Genomic DNA, 20,281 nt, shown 5'->3' with positions numbered 1-20,281 from the left:
GCAATTCTATGTTTCCTTTGCGGTCTCTGGACCTAACCACCTGATGCGTCATCTGCCTCAGTATAGTCTACTCACATGTTTTTTCACTTCCTGCAAGATTTTTTTCTTTTACACTGAGAAATATTTTTTTGCAGGTGGGAGGATTCTCAGCTTTAGTGACCAGTGCCCCCTTTGCCCCCTTGAGGATGGACCCACCGTATTGACGTCATTGATTGGTGCAGTTTTGAGGACTGGCGCTGCAGCCTGTTGTAGTGAATGAAGCTGGTCTCGTTTCACTGACTACTCATTTCCAGCCTGTGTGATAACGCACAAGGTAAGACGAAATGTATTGTAATTAGCTCAAACGAAAGACAAAATTATCAGAAATGTAAGTCTAAATTGTGACAATGTTGACTTCCATTTGTTATGAAAACCACCAAACCTGTAAACGTTTATTTGCAACTGGTTGACCTGCGGGGCTGGGAGACAGGCGCTGAACGATCTTTAGATGTTCTTTGAATAGCATTTGAATAGCATGCAAAAGTGAAAAGTGAAACTGAAAAATGGTGAAATTCATACAGAAAGACTGGATGATTTTTCATCACTAATATCACAAAGATTCAGCTTTTCATCACTCGTTAGGGGTGCATTTTCCTTTTATCTAATTTCGGTTAGGACATATTCCATCCCACCACTGCTTAGATAAGCGACAAAAACATGAATGTATATAATTCTACAGGCTACACTCCCTTTAAACTTACCTAATTTACCCTAATTAACTACCCTTAGTGCTTCTAAATGATGCTAGCCGTGTCTGTTCAAACCACCTGCCTTCTCTCTGAGAGAAGAAAAAGGGGGGAAGCATGGAGAAGTTTAACAGTGCAAACTCCTCTCTGTTCTTAGGTGAGTAAATGTGTGGGAGGTGATCGTTTGAAGCTCCCAAAAAAATCAGTGATAAACAACACGGGTTTGCAGTTTTGTGAGCTAATAAAGCGTATATAACGGTGCGCCTCTGTGAGGTTTGCGCCTTTACGCACGGAGCTGGATTATAATTACTGCTTTTATCCGGCCGTGCCTCAGGCACATCTGTGATCTGTTAAGGACAGTAACTTGAGCAATACTTGAGCTGCAGGAGGCGTGTTATTTTGATGTACTTTGGATTTGATGAATCTCTGCTGATCCATCGCTAAATTTGTCTTTTCACCTGTTCCATCCGCTTGCAGTTTCACAAATGAAAGGTACACACGCCAAATTATGTATTGACACTGCGTTCATATTAAAATAATAATTAATGAATAGTTTATGGACATTAATTATTTTAATTTTATTTTCGAATAACCTGACGTAAACCTTAAACGTTACACACTGTAGGTTTTTGTAGCACAACTGCCATCTAGCGTCAGACTGTTGTGCTTGACATGAACAGTAAACATCAGGATTGCATGAACACAACCACTATTGTTATTGATGTAGATTGTTTTTAATTGCACATATTAAGGTTCGCAGAGAAAAGCAGAGCAGTTCTGCAGTGTTGTTCACGGGTCTGTTGGATGTGTGTTTTCCTGATACGACTTGTTTATTGACCCTGATTTCATCTATTGATTTAGACCTGTCGGTCACTATCTGATTTTGGTTGCTGAAGCAGAATGGATGCATGAAAAATGGGAGCGCTGATGATACTGGCAGCTTATACAGGCATGTAAATATACAGGTCCTCCAAATATTTTACGATGCTGAAAAGAATTACACAGCCATGCATTTTGTTATTGTTTTATTAGTCCCCTCTGACACAAGCTTATGAAAGACATAATTCCATATGTGTATATGAAACAGCTTTTTTTTTAGTTGAAGAACATTACATGTGTATAATTAACCTTACATTTATAATATAAATCATTGTCAATGTTTTAATGTGACAAAATTCAGCGTCTCTCTCTAGATTTATTCCATGTTACTGTTTAAGTTCCTTATTTACACATCCAATGTCATCATTTCTTTGAAATCTATCTACTTTACATCCAGATGTTTAATCAAAGCATGTACTAATTATACCGATTGCTTGTTTTTCTTCTATGAGCTTTTTAAAACATAAATAGTGAAATACTTCAAAATAGTAAAAAAAGTATTGAATATTTTTTAATTTTCAAATGAAATAATGAAAAATGTAAATAATCAGATGAATATAATGAGATTAAAAAGTACATTAAGTATTAAGAGCTATGAAACTGCAATACCTCACATTATGGAATTACAGTAAATGTACCTGGATCCATTCCATCACTGGTGGTCTGTGGAGCTATATAGTAAATAGGGAAAAAAGCTCCCCTGTGTTGACATGGCTCTTTCTACCTGGGTCTGCTCTGAGCAGTTAGTGTAAGAGCTACTTTAAGGTAATGTGTGAAAACCATCTACTTATTGCACTGAAAGACTAAAATATTTGATGTGATGTTCTACAAAAACATCACAGTTTTGGATACGTTTTTCACAAGACACAATCAGAAGGTCTGAAATTTTGCACATGCAATATGTGAGAACAGTTAACAGAAAAGTTTCTAAAATCTGTTTACAGATGGGGTTGTTAAATGACGACATTGCATTCCACTCTAGCATACCAGCACCACTGGATATAACCGTGGCTGTGGTCTACTCTGTTTTTGGTGAGTTAAATCTAGTTTACAATACTATCAATGAGTTTTCTCCAAGTTCTGCTCAAGCTGAAATGAATAGCAGCATGAAGCAAGGCATCCTGCAGCGAAGCCTTGCAAGTTCACTTTTATTTTTAACTGTGTTGCTGTGTGTTATGCATTCCACTCCCACCTATATATACCCACATCCACTGTGTACTCATCCATCTGCATTTACTGTTTGTATTACAGATGTCATACATGTTGTGTGTATTTTTTATATATATAGAACCAGTGATTTTGTCAGTATTAATGAAGCTACTCTACATTTAATATTTTTAGAGAATCATCAGCAATTCTATGTATTTGTATATGTTGCTAGGTAAATATGATAAAGCAGTATCCAGTGTTATGCCTGTAAGACAGTAGAAGTGTGAGTGTCTTATTATTCTGTAGAACCATAATACTTTGAAAGTTATATATATGATGAAGATGAACGGCTTAAATTCAAACCAACCATCAGAATGAGGAAGAAAGTTGTTTTAAATGGTTTTGAATATCACATGGTTGTTGGTGCTGGACAGGTTAGTCTGAGTATTTCACTGATCTACTGGGACACAACCCACACAACCACCTCTATGGTTTATGGAGAATACACGGCATGTTGAACCTTGAAGCAGATGGGCTACAGAAGCAGAAGACCGCACCGGGTGTCACTCCTGTCAGCTAAGAACAGGAACACTGCCTGATGTGATAAGTCTTGCTTTCCGCTGCAACATTCAGATGGCATGGATGGGTCACAATTTAGCATAAAGAACATGAAAGCATGGATCCATCCTGGCTTGTATTAGATACTGGAGGTGGTGTAATGGGGTGGGAGATTTTGTTCTTGGGCCTCTCAGTGCCAACTGGCCATCGTTTAAACTTCACAGCCTACCTGAGTATTGTTGCCGACCATGTCCATCCCATTATGAGCACATTTCCTGATGGCTGCTTTCAGGCGGATAAACTGCCATGTCAGAAAGCTCAGATCATGTCAAACTGGTTTCTTAGACATGATCTGAGCTTTCTGTACTGAAATATCCTCCAGTGCAATCAGATCTCAAACTAGTAGAGCACCTTTGGCATGTGATTGAATGGGAGGTTTGAGCACATTATGCTGGTGCTTCGTTGTGGTACACTTTATCTAGTACACTTTGTGTTGTGTTTGTTTTAATGCACTTTATGTATTTACTTTATTATGTGGCTTTATGTTTTTTGGACAGATATAAAAGTCATATCTAATGTATTCTAGGCAAAAAGCATTATCCAATACGTTTGTCTTGTTTTAAACGGACAGCGAATTTGATGAAGCAATTTCTGAAAAGTCAAAACAAAATCCCTCCCATTGTCACCATCCCATCAGTATTTTATTCACATTCAGGGTTTTTGTTCTGGTTTATTTTTGCAGGAGTATGTTCACTATTTGGCAACAGCACACTGTTGTACATCTCTTACAAGAAAAAGAACATCCTGAAACCCGCTGAGTACTTCATCATCAACCTTGCTGTCAGTGACTTGGGCCTGACTCTGTCCCTCTACCCCATGGCGATAACTTCAAGTTTCTACCACAGGTACAAAACTTAGCGCCTACTCCTTCTCAATCATTGATCTTTGAGCTATGTCTTTGCTTTGAGCTGTCCTCTTTCTCACGCCCTCCCACACAGGTGGCTCTATGGGAAAACAGTGTGCTCCGTATACGCATTTTGTGGCATGTTGTTTGGCATCTGCAGTCTGACCACTCTAACCCTGCTAAGCATGGTGTGCTTTGTGAAAGTATGTTATCCGCTCTACGGTAAGTCTTCAAAGAGGCTGTTTTTGCTCAGTGAAATGACACGGGATTAACTACCCTATTCCCAAGTGGCTGATTGTTGATTTATCTGTGGAAGGAAATGAGCCCTCTGTAAAGCACTGCACATTAGCTTTTCCTTGTTAAGTGACAAGTCAAAGGGCTGCGCTCAATACGTACTGCTTGTGATGTTGGTTAACACTGTGCAACTGGGTTTTCTATTTGGTCCCCATCCCAAAAAAGTGCATTTCTTTCAGTGCCTTACAAAAAAGTAGGACAATTTAGTTGCTGGGACAAAAGTAATTTTAAAGTATGAGCCTACAAATAGAGATATTCACATTAATTGCTTTAAAGTTGTAATATTTAACCTTGCATATTTAAATAAGTGCTTATTTTATTTTCAGTCACTGACAGACATAATATCTGCGTAGTATATAAGGCTGACGTAACATCACTCGTCATTTGATGAACTTAGATTGCTTTAGAGGGCTCATCTTTTGTCTTCTGCTGCAGCTTAATGAGGCCTCGAGTCACCTAACCTCTTTATGTTCTACCTGAGCTCCTGTGGAAATTAGCAGTCTGTATAATTACCCAATGTACTTTTACTACTCCAGTGAAACTGGTACAGCCTACTTATCACCAAACTAAAATAAAAAAAGACCTGTAAAATGCTGTGGATATGCACAGAACCTTCTCTGGGGACTCAGCTCTCTCTGAAAAATGTTTAACCATTTTCACTTCTTAAGAAACAGGTCATTGCCAATGAATGAGAATAGGCATAATTAGCCTCCTGGAAGGAGAACTGGTTTTCCTGTGAGGCGCTCTTTCAGCAGACTGGCTTACAAGCCTGTGTAGAGATTGCAAAAAATTTGAACTTCTTCAGGTTACCTTATGTTATCTTTTGATAACATAAGGTAACAGAATGCAAAGGAATGCAACATAATAAAAACACCTTTCTTGGAAGTCCAAAAAAGCCATTGGGAAAAGCTAAACACTTGTGAATTCAGATGCAGTTCTTCATCACTATGCTGTATAGATGCTAGATTGTGGAGTATAAGCATCTTAGAGCACACAGAGTATTTTTCACATGGTAAAGCATCATTTACCATGCCATCATTTAAAGTATAAAAATGCACTGATCCACAAATGCAGTTGTGTGTCAGTGAAATAAATAATAACTCCCATTCACATCATAAAATATTAACACAGTCTGTTTTTACAGGAAACAGGTTTAACTCTGTTCACGGCCGTCTGCTTATTGCCTGTGCTTGGGTCTACGCCCTGCTGTTTGCATGCTCCCCACTGGTCCACTGGGGGGAGTATGGACCAGAGCCTTATGGCACTGCCTGTTGCATTGACTGGCGCCTGTCCAATCAACTCAGCACAGCACGATCTTACACTGTGGCACTGTTCATCTTCTGCTACATCCTTCCATGCTGTGCTATCTTAGCATCTTACACAGGAATCCTGGTCGCAGTGCATGCATCTCGCAGAACTATGGAGCAACATGCATTGAGGCCAACTCACATGAGCAGCATCCAGATAGTTATTGTTAAGGTGGGTTAAGGTAAACTTCACTTAAACACTTCTGTGGACTGTTCCACCATGTTCTCCCCATAATGTGCTACATGTGTGTTATGTGTTTAAATATGTTATATTGAATGATTATACAGTACTAGCCAATCACTTAGTAATAAGTAAAAAATTAAAGATTTAGTCAATTTATTCATACCTGCAGTTTTTTTCCACCTGCACTTTCAAGTTTAATTTAAAGTGCAGGAAGACAAAAAAACTTGCATAGTGTGATCACCCAGTTATTGGTGGAAAGGCCAGGGTTTATGGGTAGCTTATAAAAACACTGCCTTAGAGAGAAGAGTCCTGTTTCTCGCCTCGATTTGTTGTAGAAATTGACAGTGACCTCAATATATCCCCCTCATGATGCAGTTTCTCATTAAGAGAGAAGTTCTGGTTTCACTGTGATGGATACTGCTGCCTTTGCTGATTAATCATCATATTCTCTTCTCTGTAAGAACATCTGAGATTCATTTAAAAAAAAACTCATCATAAGGAGTGAGAAGAATACTTTTTAAATCTTTGTGGTCTCTGCATGTTCTCTTTTAAATACAAATTGTTCATGTGGGGGTATAGTGGTAGATCTCCTCACCCAGCTTTTTTCTTTAAATTGACAAAATTTGTTTTTTTTTTCCACCACAGTCTAGAGAGAATGGCAAGGGGTGTCAAAAGCACAAAATTAAATACAGGGAAGGCCAGCAGTGATTGCACAGGCTAACAAAAACACATGGGAGAAAATCTCAAAATGTAAAAGTGTGTCTTCATTTTCTTCCAAGGACACCATTATTCAAATTTGTCTTTACAACAAATAGCCGTTTGTTTCCAGTGCTGTAAAATAGTATTTGCTCTCTTCATGATTTTGTAGGTTTCTTTTTTAAATAGTATATTTGTCATACTTAGTGTCATGAAACCAGCTGTGTGCAGGCAGGAGAGAACCCAGAAGCAGACTCATGGAAATGGGACGTAACTCAAAAAATGGCTTTATTTACAGAAAGGGGAAATAAACAATACACAACTAAACCATATTTTACTGTTGTTACTATCTTCCTTTTCTGACATGCTGTGTTACTCATGTCAGAAAATGCAATAATACGACTCAAACCTTCAAGAAAGCTTAGCTTTTGTCTCATCAGCCCACAGTCCAGTTTTCCCTAAAGTCTTGGGGACCAACGAGATGTTTGTTGGCAAATAGAAGACGAGTCTTTCTGTTCTTTTTGGTCAGTAGTGTTTTTAAACTTGGAACTATCCCATTGATGCCATTTTTGCCCAGTCTCTTTCTAATTGTTAAATCATGAACTTTGTAACCCTTTCAGGATCTTTTAGCCTGCTTCACTTTGTCACACATATTATATTTAAGTAATACAACCTGTATTTAAGTGATTTCTTCATTCAGTAGTCTGGCATAAGGTAATGTTTTTCAGATAGTTGGGAAAGTTGACAAGTTTTACAGTTGTGTTTGTTTGTTTGTTTTATTAATTGGATTTGGTGAAAAGAAATGTTGAATTACACTTTCTGTGTTCTTTCTCCTGCTAGCTGAGTGTGGCTGTCTGCATTGGTTTCTTTGCGACATGGAGTCCATATGCTGTCGTATCCATGTGGGCTGCCTTTGGACACGTCGAAAACATCCCTCCCATGGCATTTGCCATGCCAGCCATGTTTGCAAAGTCCTCCACCATCTACAACCCAATCATCTACCTGATGCTAAGACCAAACTTCCGCAGGATGGTATGCAACGATCTGGGTGCACTATGCCAGGTCTCTATGAAGGGCTGCATCTGCAGCCAGTGCCAAGTAAAGTGCTGCTTAAAGCCAAAGATCAGGGTCAGACTTCGTGCACTCCACAGACAGACCATTCACTTTGCTTCATCCAACTCCCCTGCTCAACCACCAACAGTGACATTAAAGGGTCAGAGCTGTGAGAAGGGCAAGGATGTGTTTGAGTGCTTCAAACACAGCCCTCAAATATTTGGTGTCACTAAGCCAGCTGCCAGTAGAAAGTTATCACAGGATCGAGACATTCCAGTTCCTCTAACGCACGTGCAGGACGCAAAAAGTGAGTGCCGAAAAGAGAAATCCCTTATAACCACCTCATGGGGGAAAAGAACTTTAGAAAGGGATAATTTCTGTATAAATTTGGAGATGGTTCAAAGGCATGCAAAAGTGGCCTGGCCCTGATATTTGTTTAGATTTGTGAGCGTATTCACGAACTGTATCAATATTTTCAGGCAAGGTAATTGTTTTTCCTTTGATTATTTATCACAGCAGCACACCCCTGTGTATAGATAGAAACTGAGAGTCAGCACTTCCTTTACTGTAACATTACAAACAGTGTTCACACTGACCACTTGCAGGTACTGTAATAGTGAATGGTGCTTTGTGAATTATCTATGTATGTGATCTAGAAAATGAAATATTTGTGCATAATACTGTTTTTAAGTTATTATACAGTCTATCTCAATAACACAAACTTCAAATCAGTCTGAGTAGAGAATACTCAATACTCAATATTTTATGCAACAATATTTTTTTTACTTGTATATACTCATGAGCCACTTCATTAGGTGTATATGTATTCAACTGCTCTGTCATGCAAATACCCGATAAGCCAGTTACATGGCAGCTATTCAATACATGGTCAAGTCAACCTGCTGAAGTTTAACCTGAGCTTGAGAATAGGAGAGACAGGTGATTTTATTTGGTTTACAGAGTATGGTCTGAAAAAGAGAAAGTATCCAGTGAACTGCAGTCGTTTGGGTGAAAATGCCTTGTCAGAGGAGAATAGCTAGTCTGCTGTGAGCTGACATTATAGCAACAGTGACTTCTTGTTAAAACCAAGGTATGCAGAAGAGCATCTCTGAACACTGAAGCAGATGGGCTTATCATACTGTGTGTCACTCCAGCTAAGAACAGGAAACAGGCTACAATTCACACAGACTCACCTAAATAAAAAAAAATGAAAAACTTTGCATCCATTTATGAGCACAGTGAACCCATCTCCTGATGCCTGCATTCAGCAGGATAATGCACCATGTTAAAAAGCCCAGATCATCTCAAGCTGGTTTCTTGAACATGACAGTGAATTCACTGTATTCAAATGACCTCCATAATCACCAGATCCCAATCCAGTAGAGCACCTTTGGGATGTGGTTGAATCTTTTCTGTAAAGGTAATGTGAATCTGAAGCTGGACAGTTACTCGGGACCAAACAGACCATTTACATAAAGCTTCGTTTTTAGATTCATGGCTGATGTTCATTTACATGAGGTCATCCAAGGAATCTACAACAACGTCATCTAAATAAAATATTGTTGTCGGTTTTTGTTTTGCTCCCTCCCATGTTTTTCTTTTATGTCCTGTGTACATAAGTACATAATCAGATAGTCTACGGACCCAGAGAGCACTATTTAAACATCATCAAATCTGAAACTAAACCTGCATTTGTATGTAATATAAGTATGTATATGTGCCTTTGTAGCTCAGAGCGTTATCACTAAACCATCGACTTCAGGGACTGATGTTCTTTATCTAATAAACTCCCCATAGAAAAAAATTCTGATTTGCAAAAGTACACTAGCATCGTGTCGGTAATTCATTAAAAAGTCCATCAAAACATGAGTTTGAATTTCTTTTGGCTTTTTATAGTCTGGATTGCTCAGTTCACTCAAAGATCACTCAGCTCCAATGATTTGATTCACAATTTTTTATTGTTAAAAAAGTGACCTGTGTCTCACATCTCACCATGTATCCTGGCAGTTTGGGTATGACGGAAAAATAAACACACACTGGGGGCGATCATGGCTCAAGAGTTGGCAGTTCGTCTTGTAATCAGAAAGTTGCTGGTTCGAGCCCCGGCTCCGACAGTCTCGGTCGTTGTGTCCTTGGCCATGCACTTCACCCGTTGCCTACTGGTGGTGATCAGAGGGCCCAGTGGCGCCAGTGTCCGGCAACCTCGCCTCTGTCAGTGTGCCCCAGGGTGGCTGTGGCTACAATGTAGCTTGCCATCACCAATGTGTGTGTGAATGGGTGGATGACTGGATGTGTAAAGCGCTTTGGAGTCTTTAGGGACTAGTAAAGTACTATACAAATACAGGCCATTTACACAATATTTACTTGGAAGGAAAATGTGTTTTTCTTTGACATAAAGTATTGTGCAAAAGTCTCAAGCCACCCATCAATTCTTTACATTTTGCTATAAACAAGAACAGGGAACAGTGTAGAGCGATCTACTGAAACGTGCAAACATGGAAATACAGTATAGGAGGCAAAAACAGAGTTTATACAATTCTAATGATCTTAAAACCATGACTGAGATAGATTGCTGTAAACATCTCACTTGGTACATATTGATTTGAGCCACAAATTTTAAATTTGAACCCACTGATTTTCAACCCAGTTCTTGTGTTTCTTGTGTCATACCTCAGCCTTTTCTCCCCACTCATCTGGTGTAAATGTGTATTTTTTAGGCGTGCCACTTCAGTGTTTGTCCTCCATTTATCCAGTTTGCTCATATTTTTTTAAGGACAGACGCCACATCATACCGAGAGTTAGTTTTCAGCTAACTGCTCTTTGGAAATCCCCTTGTTGGTGCAAAAAACTATTTTATGTCGGTCTAACTGCTTTATCTTTGGTCTTTTTCACAGATCCAGCTAAAATGTGAAAAACAAGAATTTGTTCTTGCTGCTAGTAAAAAAAGCACATGTGCCTAAAGATACAACTAAAAATAGTTTCTTTCCTAGGGTGTCTGTTATGTGTAGACACAACACTTGCTCGTCCCTTGGGTTAGGTGCATTTCTTATGCTTGAATTATTCATTCTGCAGCGTCAGGTGACTTAAAAAACAAGAAAAACATTCCTCTGAAAGTGGTCAGCTACAATGACTGAACTGAAAATGAGTGAAAAACAGCCCATGGCAGAAGAAACACATAATAAGACTTTCAGAAAGCCCGGAGAGCTATAGCTCAGGACAAATCTTTTCACGCACAATATGAAGAGTGGCTCAAGAATATTGCACAGTACTGCACTGGAGAACGACACACTTAAAAATTAAAGCCTGTTGCTGTTTTTAAACATGATATAGTGACCGCCCGGGACTAGTTATCAGTAACCAACTTCATAAACATATTTGTCAGAGGATAACAGCTGTAATGAATATGATGAAGAATCTGCTAAACGAAAAAAATATTCAAAGTTTGAAAAAAAGGAGGGTTTTTTTCATACATGCATGGAGTTCTTTTGTAATGCTGAAATGTAGTTTGCATGAAGATGAAGAAAAAAAATTTGACATGCAGACCCTCAATACTGTCTCTAACTATACACAGACACACTTCTCTCTGTCTTTGGCAAGACGCTATAATTATGACGGAGAGAAAGTAACGTTTCAATCCAAAATGCTTATTATGTTTGAATGAATCACTTCATTAACATTAAAAGAATTGAATCACCAACTCACGCGTACTTTTGCTTTACCGTTATCAGATTAATGGTAGCAGTTTGGCTTACTCGTGACAGCACACGTTTTCATTTGTATTTCATTGTTTCTTATGACTGCTGATGTTTTCAGCTTGTCACAGGCTCATTGGCCTTACCTGTTCTGTGATTGTAGTCATTATGTTTGTGTTGGACTGGAATAAATGTGTACCACACACCATTTGACAGTCCCTGTACATGAATTCATTATTCTGTTAATGTGCACAAACCCACTGGCTTCTTCATACCAACCAAAACCCAACAACCTCGAAACGGTTCATATTGAAATTTAAACCTTAGCCTGAAATGAATATTTAGAGACTTGTCACCATATAGAGCAATACAAAAATCCACAATTTCATGAACCTGACCATGTTAATATCTTCTTAGCAGGCGAAGCTATATCACAAAGGCATTCAATTTCATCGAAACAGTGTTTAGTAACTTGTCAAAGACTATTTCCTAAGAAAGTTTAAAGAAAACTTAATGACAATTTTCTTTGCTCACAGAAAACTGACATTAAGCTCTATGTTTATCATTTTTGAAAAGCAGAAAAATGTATTTCAGATGAGGTGATAAGTTTTCAGTGTGTCCACCTCTACTAAAGTGATCCTTCAGGCTCAGAGCCATGAGCAGAGTTTATAATTGCGGCCACCGTAGATGATAAATCAATCAGAGAACCTGAGACACGTCAGTTGCTGTAAGGTTTATCCCAGTGAGGAAGACGAATTGCAGATGTCTAGTATTTTCTGGATGACATCTACCTTTATGTTTCCGTCTAGAGCTCGGCAAAGCTTCCCAACTGTACACCCAATACAGCCCTCCTTCATTTTCCAGCGCTCCAGCATCTGGTGCACCATTTCTGGCAGGCCATCACGATAGCAATCATGCTCTATGGTCTCTATATCCACATTGGTCAGACCCAAACGCCGTGCACAGCGCTTCCACTTGGTCCCAATGTTTTCTCTCAGCACGTCCAGGTGCTCCTCCATCACAGCATGGTCCTCTAATGGAAACACGAGATAAATATATTACAGAGGTGCCAGCAGCAACAGAATATGCTGCATCCAGCGAAAGAAAGAAAAGTTTTATGAGGAAGGAAATGCAATATATTTGTTAGAACTCAAGGAAACACAAAATGCGTTTTGGTGAATACAGTACTGTGCAAAAGTCTTGAGCCACCACTCTTTTATTTGTATCTTGCTTCCAAGGAGCCAGGAGTCAAGTGGTCTTGATCAGTAGTTCTCCAGGCTTTCTGACAGTCTTTCAAAGTTTTTCTTTGGACACTGGCTGCTTTTTCACAGATTTTCAGTGCATTCCTTGTACCTGACCGTTGTCAGAGGAATCTTTTTTCTTTAAATGAACCAGTGTTGTCTCCACATAGCTTATTTCAAATTTTATCTCTAGGTTCTTTGTTACTAGCAGTCTGTTCCAAAAAACACATCATTTGTTCACATTTTCTCCAGTCGAATTGATGAAAAATGCCAACAAACAGTATTTTTGCACAAAAAGATGTTTCCTAAAGACTTATTCTCTAAAACTTTGGCATATCTTGGCATTATGTTCAGTGTAATTTAAGATATATTAGAGATAGAGATATATTAGAGCCATTCTCAATGAAGGGAAACCAGGAGACGAGGCTGAGGTATTCCAAATTACACAAGAACTTACTGGAAACCAGTGACAACGCTCTTATGGAGTGATGAATTCAAATGTAAACGTTTTAAATCAGATTTTGATCTGCCATTCAATACCATCTGGAAAGCAACAGCTAAATTTGGAACAGCCTGATTTTTCAGCATGACAATGACCCCAAACACTGCATTACTGCAGTATAGGCCTACCTGGATAGAAAAACACTGTCATGGATTGAGGCAGTGTGGGATCATCTTGAGAACAGAAGAAAAGGCAGTAAACATCCAAAGAAGAGCTTTGCATGTACTTCGAGAACCCTGGAGAACTACTCCTGAAGACTACTGAAAGAGCTCAGTCAGAAGAATAAAGATGGTAATACCAAATACTGACCTTGTACAAACTCTATTATTGCCGTATATACTGTATTTCCTTTGATGTTTGCACGTTTCAATAAATTTCTGCACCTATTTGCCATTTTTTTCTAGCAAACCATGAAGAAATGAAGAGTGGTTGAAGACTTTTGCACAACACTGTAACACTATATGCAAAAATATTTCTTTGCTCACAGAAAAACTTAACAAACAGTTTTTCAAACTGTTTGTTAAGACAAATTAAAGCTTATGGGTTTCTAATGGTCACATGTGACCAAACTATCTCTGGGGTTTGGAAAGATGAGCCAATAAAAATCTAAATCACAACAACAACGTGTTCAACTACAGCTCTAGTAAATTAAAAGTGCATTTGTGATCTTCAGGCATGAAAAGTTCATAAACAGACAGAAATGTTATGGTTTACCATATTTCTGAATGCCTTCTTTGATGGGAGAGTTAGTTGAGCTGTTAGCAGATACAGATGACAAGCTAAGAGAGGGGTCATAACCTCTGATGCTCATTGTGTTGTTGCTTCCAATCTGAATCCCGCTGGCATTCTGAATGTAAAGGGGCCCTGGTCAGAAAACAAAAACAAACACATGTAAACACAACTGATCCAAAAACAAGGAGATAACACAAAAAGCTGGGAACACCCCTCAGGGATTAGATTCAGAATTTCTTCAAACACTTATGTTTTAATAGTACCCTGATCGTGCATCTGGCAACTCTTTGAAGTGGTCAAAAGATGTCCAGAGGTGAGGTCAGGGGCAGACGTATCAGACACTGGGTAAGTTGGCCAGGACTGCTGCCGGTCCAAGTGGGAGTGGGGATGTTGCTGGTTAAACGCTGACAGAGAGGGTGTGCTCGAAGACATAGGTAAGTGGAATGGAGTAGGTGTGGAAGAGGTCTCAAAGGCACCTGCAGAGGGACGATACCAAGGCTCTTCCTGGTTTGTGGGCCGCAACGGCTCAGCTTTTGTCCAGGAGAGTACAGAAGATTTTTCTTGTTCTGGTTGCCGTGCAGAGTGATCCGAAATGCTGACATTGCTTCGCAGGAAAGGATTTGCGGTATGGAAGGAGTTGCCAGCATCGGAGTGGTTCTCACAGTTATAACTGCCGTGTTTGTGGTACTGAAGCTCCCGATCCAGCTTCTCCTGCAACTCTGAAGGGCTGTTACTTGCCTTAGCATCTGTCTGAAGATGCCCTGGACATTGTTCATATTGGTTGCCGTGCAGATCCTCGATACTGGCTTCAACTGGCACGGACACGCTTCTGTCTGAACTTATCAACGGAGCGGGGCAATCTACAAGTTGAGGAGAGACAGTAAAACAATAAAGCTGCTCAAATGTTTTCAGGATTTCTAAACAGCATTAAATGTAGCACAGAATGCAAAGGAGGGGATCAGAAAATATACAATGCGTTTTTTTCTGACGACCGGGTTTACGGAGCACACTCACCTCCTGAAAAACTTTCAGGGCTCACTGATAAAGACTTCATCTTCTCAATAAGATCATCTGGGCCTTCGTATGAATTCTGCAATAATAAATAAAATAATTTTGAAAAACTAAAATTTTAATAACCCTGTCTTTAGGAAGATATGTTATACTATATATATAATGTTTGTTTTGATTAAAATACTGCTTAATGTCTGTGATTATTTAAAAAAAAATGATCACATATAGAAAATATTTATTCAACCTTTAGGTGAAGTAAATCTTCCTCTACAAGCGGTTCAAGGTTTTCCATGTAGAAAGGACGGAAGATGTTGTAGGCCTCTGCGAGACATTAAATAAGAGGAAAGAAAACTGACTCAACAAAACTCAACAAACAAAAGTGTTGCATTCACTTTATACACTCACTGGCCATTTTATTAGATACATCTGTTCAACTGCTCGTGAACACCAACAAGCAACTCGATGCATTTAGATGTGGAGACATGGTCAAAATGACCTGAAGTTCAGACTGAGGATGATTTAAGTGACTTTAAATCTAGTGTGTTTGTTGGTGCCAAAGCAACTGGTCTGTTTATTTCAGAAACTGCTGATCTACGGGAATTTTCATACACGACCAACTCTAAGATTTACATATGAACATGATCTAAACAAAGAGAAAATATTGTTATTGTATTGTATACTATTGATACTAGACCTCAGAGGACAATGGACAGACTGCTTTGAGCTGACAGGAAGGCAACAATTACTCAACAGAAAGATTAATTCACATAACCACTCATTACAGAAGAGCATCTTATCTGAATGCAACAAGTCGAGTCTTGTGGCAGATGTGTTAGAGCAGCATAAGACCACAGACTGAGTTCACTGCACTCAAACTGCCAGATCTCAGTCAGACAGAGCATTTGTTGGATGTGGTGGAACAGGAGATTTGCATCTTGGACTTGCTGCTGACAAATCTGCAGCAACTGTGTGATCCTATCGTGTTGATATGGACCAAAATTTCTGGGAAATGTACCTAATGAGTGTACGTGGTTTCATCAATGAGTGCTATTTTGCTTATAATTCACAAATACAAAAAGGAAACCTTTAAAAGTCGGCCGTTCCTCAGGATTGCGATCCCAGCATCTTTTCATGAGCTGAATTATTTCAAAAGGTGTGTCTTCTGGAATAAGATCCTCTGCCGGTCGGTCACCGTTACGAACACACTGGCTGATTTGGTCTTCACTCCTGGCATCTGGGCATAAAAAGATGCTTTCTTTAAATGCTGTATGCAGTGGATATGCTGCATCTGGAAATCTTTGGCAAACTTTGGGATGTCATGATATCACAGCTCACTTGCATATGGCTCTTCCCCTGTGAGAATGACCCACACCACGATGGCAAAACTGTACACGTCAGACTTCTCAGTGGAGGGATTATGAATACTCTCCAGGTGCTCCGGGGCCATGTAGCTCAGTGTGCCAGCTCCTCTCACACCAGTCGATCGCCCCATACGGCTCTTCCTGCGAGATTCCTCCTTGGTGAGTTTACTCCACGTTTGGCACGTGGCCAGACCGAGATCTGCAATCTACAAGAAATCCTTCACCATGACTGTGAATGCCAGCAGACAGAATCCTACATGTGTCATGACCCAGAGAGTGTAATGTACCTTGATGTGAAAATCCTTGTCCACTAAGATGTTTTCTGGCTTGATGTCCTTGTGTATGATACTCTTTTCTGTGAGGTACATCATTCCCTCCAAAATCTCTAGAATGATTCTTCCCTTGATAGATATCGGCACACTGACCTGAAGAACAGAGAGATTATAGTGTAATAATGCTTCAGTTCATGATAAACTGACAAAAGTGGAACTCTTTAGGGCTACACGCTGTAGATGAAATCCACAAAAGCTGTGTTTGTTACAGGTATTTATTGATTTAAGCCTACTAACGGTCTCCAGCATGTCCAGTAGGTTGCCTCTGGGGATGAGTTCCATGACAAGAGAGCAATCTCGATCCTCCATAATCACACCCAGCAACTTGACCACTCGCTCATGGTTCAGGCTCGCCATGATCTTTCCCTCCTCCAGTAGCGATTTTTTACTCTCCCTGGAAAGTTTGTTAAATGTAATAAGAGAAAGCTTTTGCATAGGAAAATTGACAATGTGAGCATATTCTTACCGACTTCAATAACCCAATTCTGATATTTAAGCATGTGTGGGCGTGCAGTAACAGATAAGTAAGAAATATAGTCTTTAATTCTGTGTTTCTGTTACCATTTATAATCATACAGACAAGCCAGAGCAGTGATTCTGTTTCTAGTGCTACAGAAATACATTTATCATCTTATACTCATAAGGATTAAGATAAAGACAACATTTTTTTAAATTATGTTAAACTTTTTTTTTTGGTATTTGGTGGAGCTGATTGAAAGTACTGAGGCAAGACTTTGGATTGGCATGTGACTCACAGCGCATCTGAGATACAAACAATAAGCTGACAAATAAAAATATCAGCAACAATTTTTATAATCACTGTTAATATTTTGTATTTATAAATACATAAATACAATTATAAATGCATTTTGTATTTATTTACATGCAGACTGTTATGGGGACAACGCACTACATTTGAAATTTTGTCTCAAAAAATAAAACGTGAACAGATATTCTTCACAATTTTAAAAAAAACTAAATAGTCAATAATTAAAAGAATAATTAATTCATGGGAAAGAACTGTTTTGTTTTTGTACAGTCCAGGCATGTCTCACAAGAAATCTTATGGCCTTGGACCTAATAGCTAATTTAGTCTGTGTTCTTAGTGCTAGACTGAGTATTATCAGTAACTTTAAAAATGTACCCTTTCAGGAACGAGTTTTCTTTAAATTTGTGTATATGCGGATATAAAAAACTGATTTTGGACTTCTTCGGCATTGAGCTGAATCAACCTGTCTCTATTTCCTTGTTCAAAAGGGAAGTGGTAGTGTCCAAGGTAGTGTCCCTTTTCACAGCACACTACCTTGGTATTGACAACCGTAATAACGAGTACATTCATTTACATACATGTGTATTCATCTGTGTTATTATACTTTCTGCACTTTTCTTACTCTAAAAGTGTCTCGCTTGGTTGCGTGGAAAACTTCGCGGGACACATGATTCAAGTTATCGTTGGACGAAGGGGAATACCCTTGGGTAGCACATGCAGTAACATATTACAACAACTACAACAACAACTTACTCGTTGCGCAGACGTCCAGTGTACATAGTCTTTAACACCACCTGGCCCAGCGTCACATGATAACATAAGTAAACTTCTCCAAAACCTCCGTAATCCAGGGGTTCTTTTTTAATGAGATCCGTCGACCTCATGTGAAGTGAGGACTCCGGCGCGGTGGCCATCCCTGGGAAGAATTCACAGTGTCACATCGGAAAAACCAAAAAACCTACAGCTCAAACAAAGCCGTGACAAAGCGCACAGGACACAGTTTAATTTGTGAATCGGCTAATCAACCATCCGTAACAATCACAACACTGTGACAGAGGTCAGCTAACAACACAGGCTATCCCAAAGTGTCGGCATCTTTAACTGACTTACTTCCATAACTTAATGAATTACTCGGGAAACAAAACTGTAGGGGGAACACCCCCATTCACTTCCAGTATCAAACAAAACAGTTACCGAAAATGTGCTGGAAAGGTCCAAGTAAAGCAGTTTATTTCTATTTCCGGTATTTCCTCGACGACCTACTTCAAAAGTGAAACGCGCAAGATAAAAAGAAAAAAAAACTACAAACAGGCTTATAAATCGATGACAGAAACAATCCAGGGGTGCTAGTAGATTCAACTATGTACTGTCGGAGATGCCTTTAACACAAAACAGAAATACGGGATAAAATTATTAATCTTTGTGTGTGTTTACTTGTCTTATCTGTTGTGTTGACATTGTTTTTGCTTTTTCTTCTCTTCTCTTTTCTTTTCTTTTCTTTTTTTTTTGGGGGGGGGGGGGGGGGCAACATTCTGCAATTTTTGCCGATCGCTGTAAATCGTTGCGTGTGACGTTGGTGCCACCTAGTGGTGAAACTATTTGCAGGAGAGTCCTGTTCATATTTCATGATGGTGACACTGATGAATCGCTCTAGCTGGATCTAAACGGCAGTTGTCATAGGAGGAAAAAAAATGTTCTCATCGAATTAAAAAACTTAAGATGTAAGCTAAGCTAAGTTAAGATGAGGACTTTGACGTTTTATTTTGTTTGTTTGCTTTTGTTTTTTTAAAATAATAACAACCCCCCCAAAAACAAGTTAATATGATGGAGTAATTAAAATTAAGCACTGACCGAAAAAAAAAAAACCCAAGTTCATTGATAAATTGAATATTTATGCGAAACTAGAGCGGGAAACCACCTGAATTGTAGCCACTGACAATGTGGGCGATGTACTACAAGTAGGCCTACATTTTGGGCAGCCTATCTGTGAACGCCCACACTATAAATTCCTCCTTTTGCACACCAAAGCCACATCAAAGCAGTATCATATTTACCTGGCTCATATTGTCTCCATTTTATTGCCTTGCAAGTTTTTTTCTTCAACTTTTTTCTGTTAACTACATTTATTGGTGGTAATTTTCAGGTTATATGGCAGTTGAGGAGAAATGGAGTGCTCTTACCAACAATTAAAAGACAAAAACAAGCTGGTGAGTGAAATTACTGAATTCAAGCTTAAATTCCACCTACTTATGACTGCTTGGAGATTCACATAGATGACCTTGTTTAGTGGCACAGTATCGGGACAGCGTTCTCATTCAGTTTTGGCACTTTACAAATGAGTCTAGGTCCAATAGTCTGTTGACTCTCTCCATAAACTCAACTTACTTTATGGCAAAACTACAAGAAGTGATAAAAATATCTGATGTTGTCTCCTGAACAGTTTTCTTGTGAATCCAAGTAACATTTTAGATTGATTGATTACTATTAGAGTACATTCACCAGTGTGCAGAGCTCTTAAAAGCAATAAAACTAGGGGAAAAGTATACATACCCTCATGCATAAACCGGATGGGTGGACTGATAACCAGCTTGCATTACTCTGTGTAGTAAGTGCAGATGCTTTCCTCCCATTCAAGCTGTAGAGTAGAGGCTGGCAGTCACAAGCTGCCCCACATAGCAAAACAACACATTACCAGGAAGTTAAGTGAACTGGTGTCTGCGGTGTAAATGTGCTGTCAATGTTGGGCAGTGGGTAGCAGCACTTCCTGTTGATGTCTTTATCACAGTAATTATCAGTAGAGATCTGACATATGCCATCATTTCTCTGTAATAGCAGCACTGTAGAGTCCCGAGCCTGTCGTTGGTTTCTCAGTGACTCCTTCAGCAGTCACAC

General features: G+C 39.2%; 2 protein-coding genes across 3 annotated transcripts; one reads left to right on the top strand and one right to left on the bottom strand.

The window, feature by feature from the left end:
• Window positions 1-261: 261 nt before the first annotated feature.
• Window positions 262-8,178, top strand: opn7a (opsin 7, group member a). The gene is made up of 6 exons (XM_035906175.2): window positions 262-313; window positions 2,549-2,636; window positions 4,054-4,216; window positions 4,310-4,437; window positions 5,654-5,988; window positions 7,537-8,178. Exons 2-6 carry the CDS (start codon window positions 2,549-2,551, stop codon window positions 8,176-8,178), a joined length of 1,356 nt encoding a protein of 451 aa, XP_035762068.2. The 5' UTR covers window positions 262-313.
• A 1,550-nt stretch (window positions 8,179-9,728) lies between these two features.
• ripk1l (receptor (TNFRSF)-interacting serine-threonine kinase 1, like) lies at window positions 9,729-18,670 on the bottom strand. Of its 2 annotated transcripts, none has more exons than XM_006786424.3 (11): window positions 18,584-18,670; window positions 18,143-18,305; window positions 16,858-17,014; window positions 16,576-16,713; window positions 16,263-16,494; window positions 16,012-16,161; window positions 15,172-15,248; window positions 14,931-15,006; window positions 14,180-14,776; window positions 13,899-14,048; window positions 9,729-12,474 (listed from the first exon to the last, which is right to left on the bottom strand). In XM_006786424.3, exons 2-11 carry the CDS (start codon window positions 18,301-18,303, stop codon window positions 12,176-12,178), a joined length of 2,037 nt encoding a protein of 678 aa, XP_006786487.1. In that variant the 5' UTR covers window positions 18,304-18,305; window positions 18,584-18,670; the 3' UTR covers window positions 9,729-12,175. The 2 variants fall into 2 exon arrangements, with proteins under 2 accessions (XP_006786487.1, XP_035762067.1); XM_035906174.2 differs by having other exon boundaries at window positions 13,983-14,048.
• Between the last annotated feature and the right edge of the window lie 1,611 nt (window positions 18,671-20,281).

The sequence above is a fragment of the Neolamprologus brichardi genome, chromosome 18 (genome assembly GCF_056152115.1).
Source record: "Neolamprologus brichardi isolate AB-2024 chromosome 18, ASM5615211v1, whole genome shotgun sequence".
NCBI classification, from domain to species: Eukaryota; Metazoa; Chordata; class Actinopteri; order Cichliformes; family Cichlidae; genus Neolamprologus; species Neolamprologus brichardi.
The sequence above is the reverse complement of the archived record's forward strand: the minus strand, read 5'-3'. Positions and strand labels throughout refer to the sequence as shown.

What these genes read in the sequence shown, in the direction of transcription:
- opn7a (XM_035906175.2), top strand. Translation starts at nt 2,549, where the DNA reads ATGGGGTTGTTAAATGACGACATTGCATTCCACTCTAGCATACCAGCA. An exon ending in TGTGGTCTACTCTGTTTTTG is followed by an intron (nt 2,637 to 4,053) that starts GTGAGTTAAATC and finishes TTATTTTTGCAG; the next exon opens with GAGTATGTTCACTATTTGGC. An exon ending in ACTTCAAGTTTCTACCACAG is followed by an intron (nt 4,217 to 4,309) that starts GTACAAAACTTA and finishes CCTCCCACACAG; the next exon opens with GTGGCTCTATGGGAAAACAG.
- ripk1l (XM_006786424.3), bottom strand. Translation starts at nt 18,303, where the DNA reads ATGGCCACCGCGCCGGAGTCCTCACTTCACATGAGGTCGACGGATCTC. An exon ending in AAGATTTACTTCACCTAAAG is followed by an intron (nt 15,007 to 15,171) that starts GTTGAATAAATA and finishes TTATTATTGCAG; the next exon opens with AATTCATACGAAGGCCCAGA. An exon ending in CCCTGAAAGTTTTTCAGGAG is followed by an intron (nt 14,777 to 14,930) that starts GTGAGTGTGCTC and finishes CTCAACTTGTAG; the next exon opens with ATTGCCCCGCTCCGTTGATA.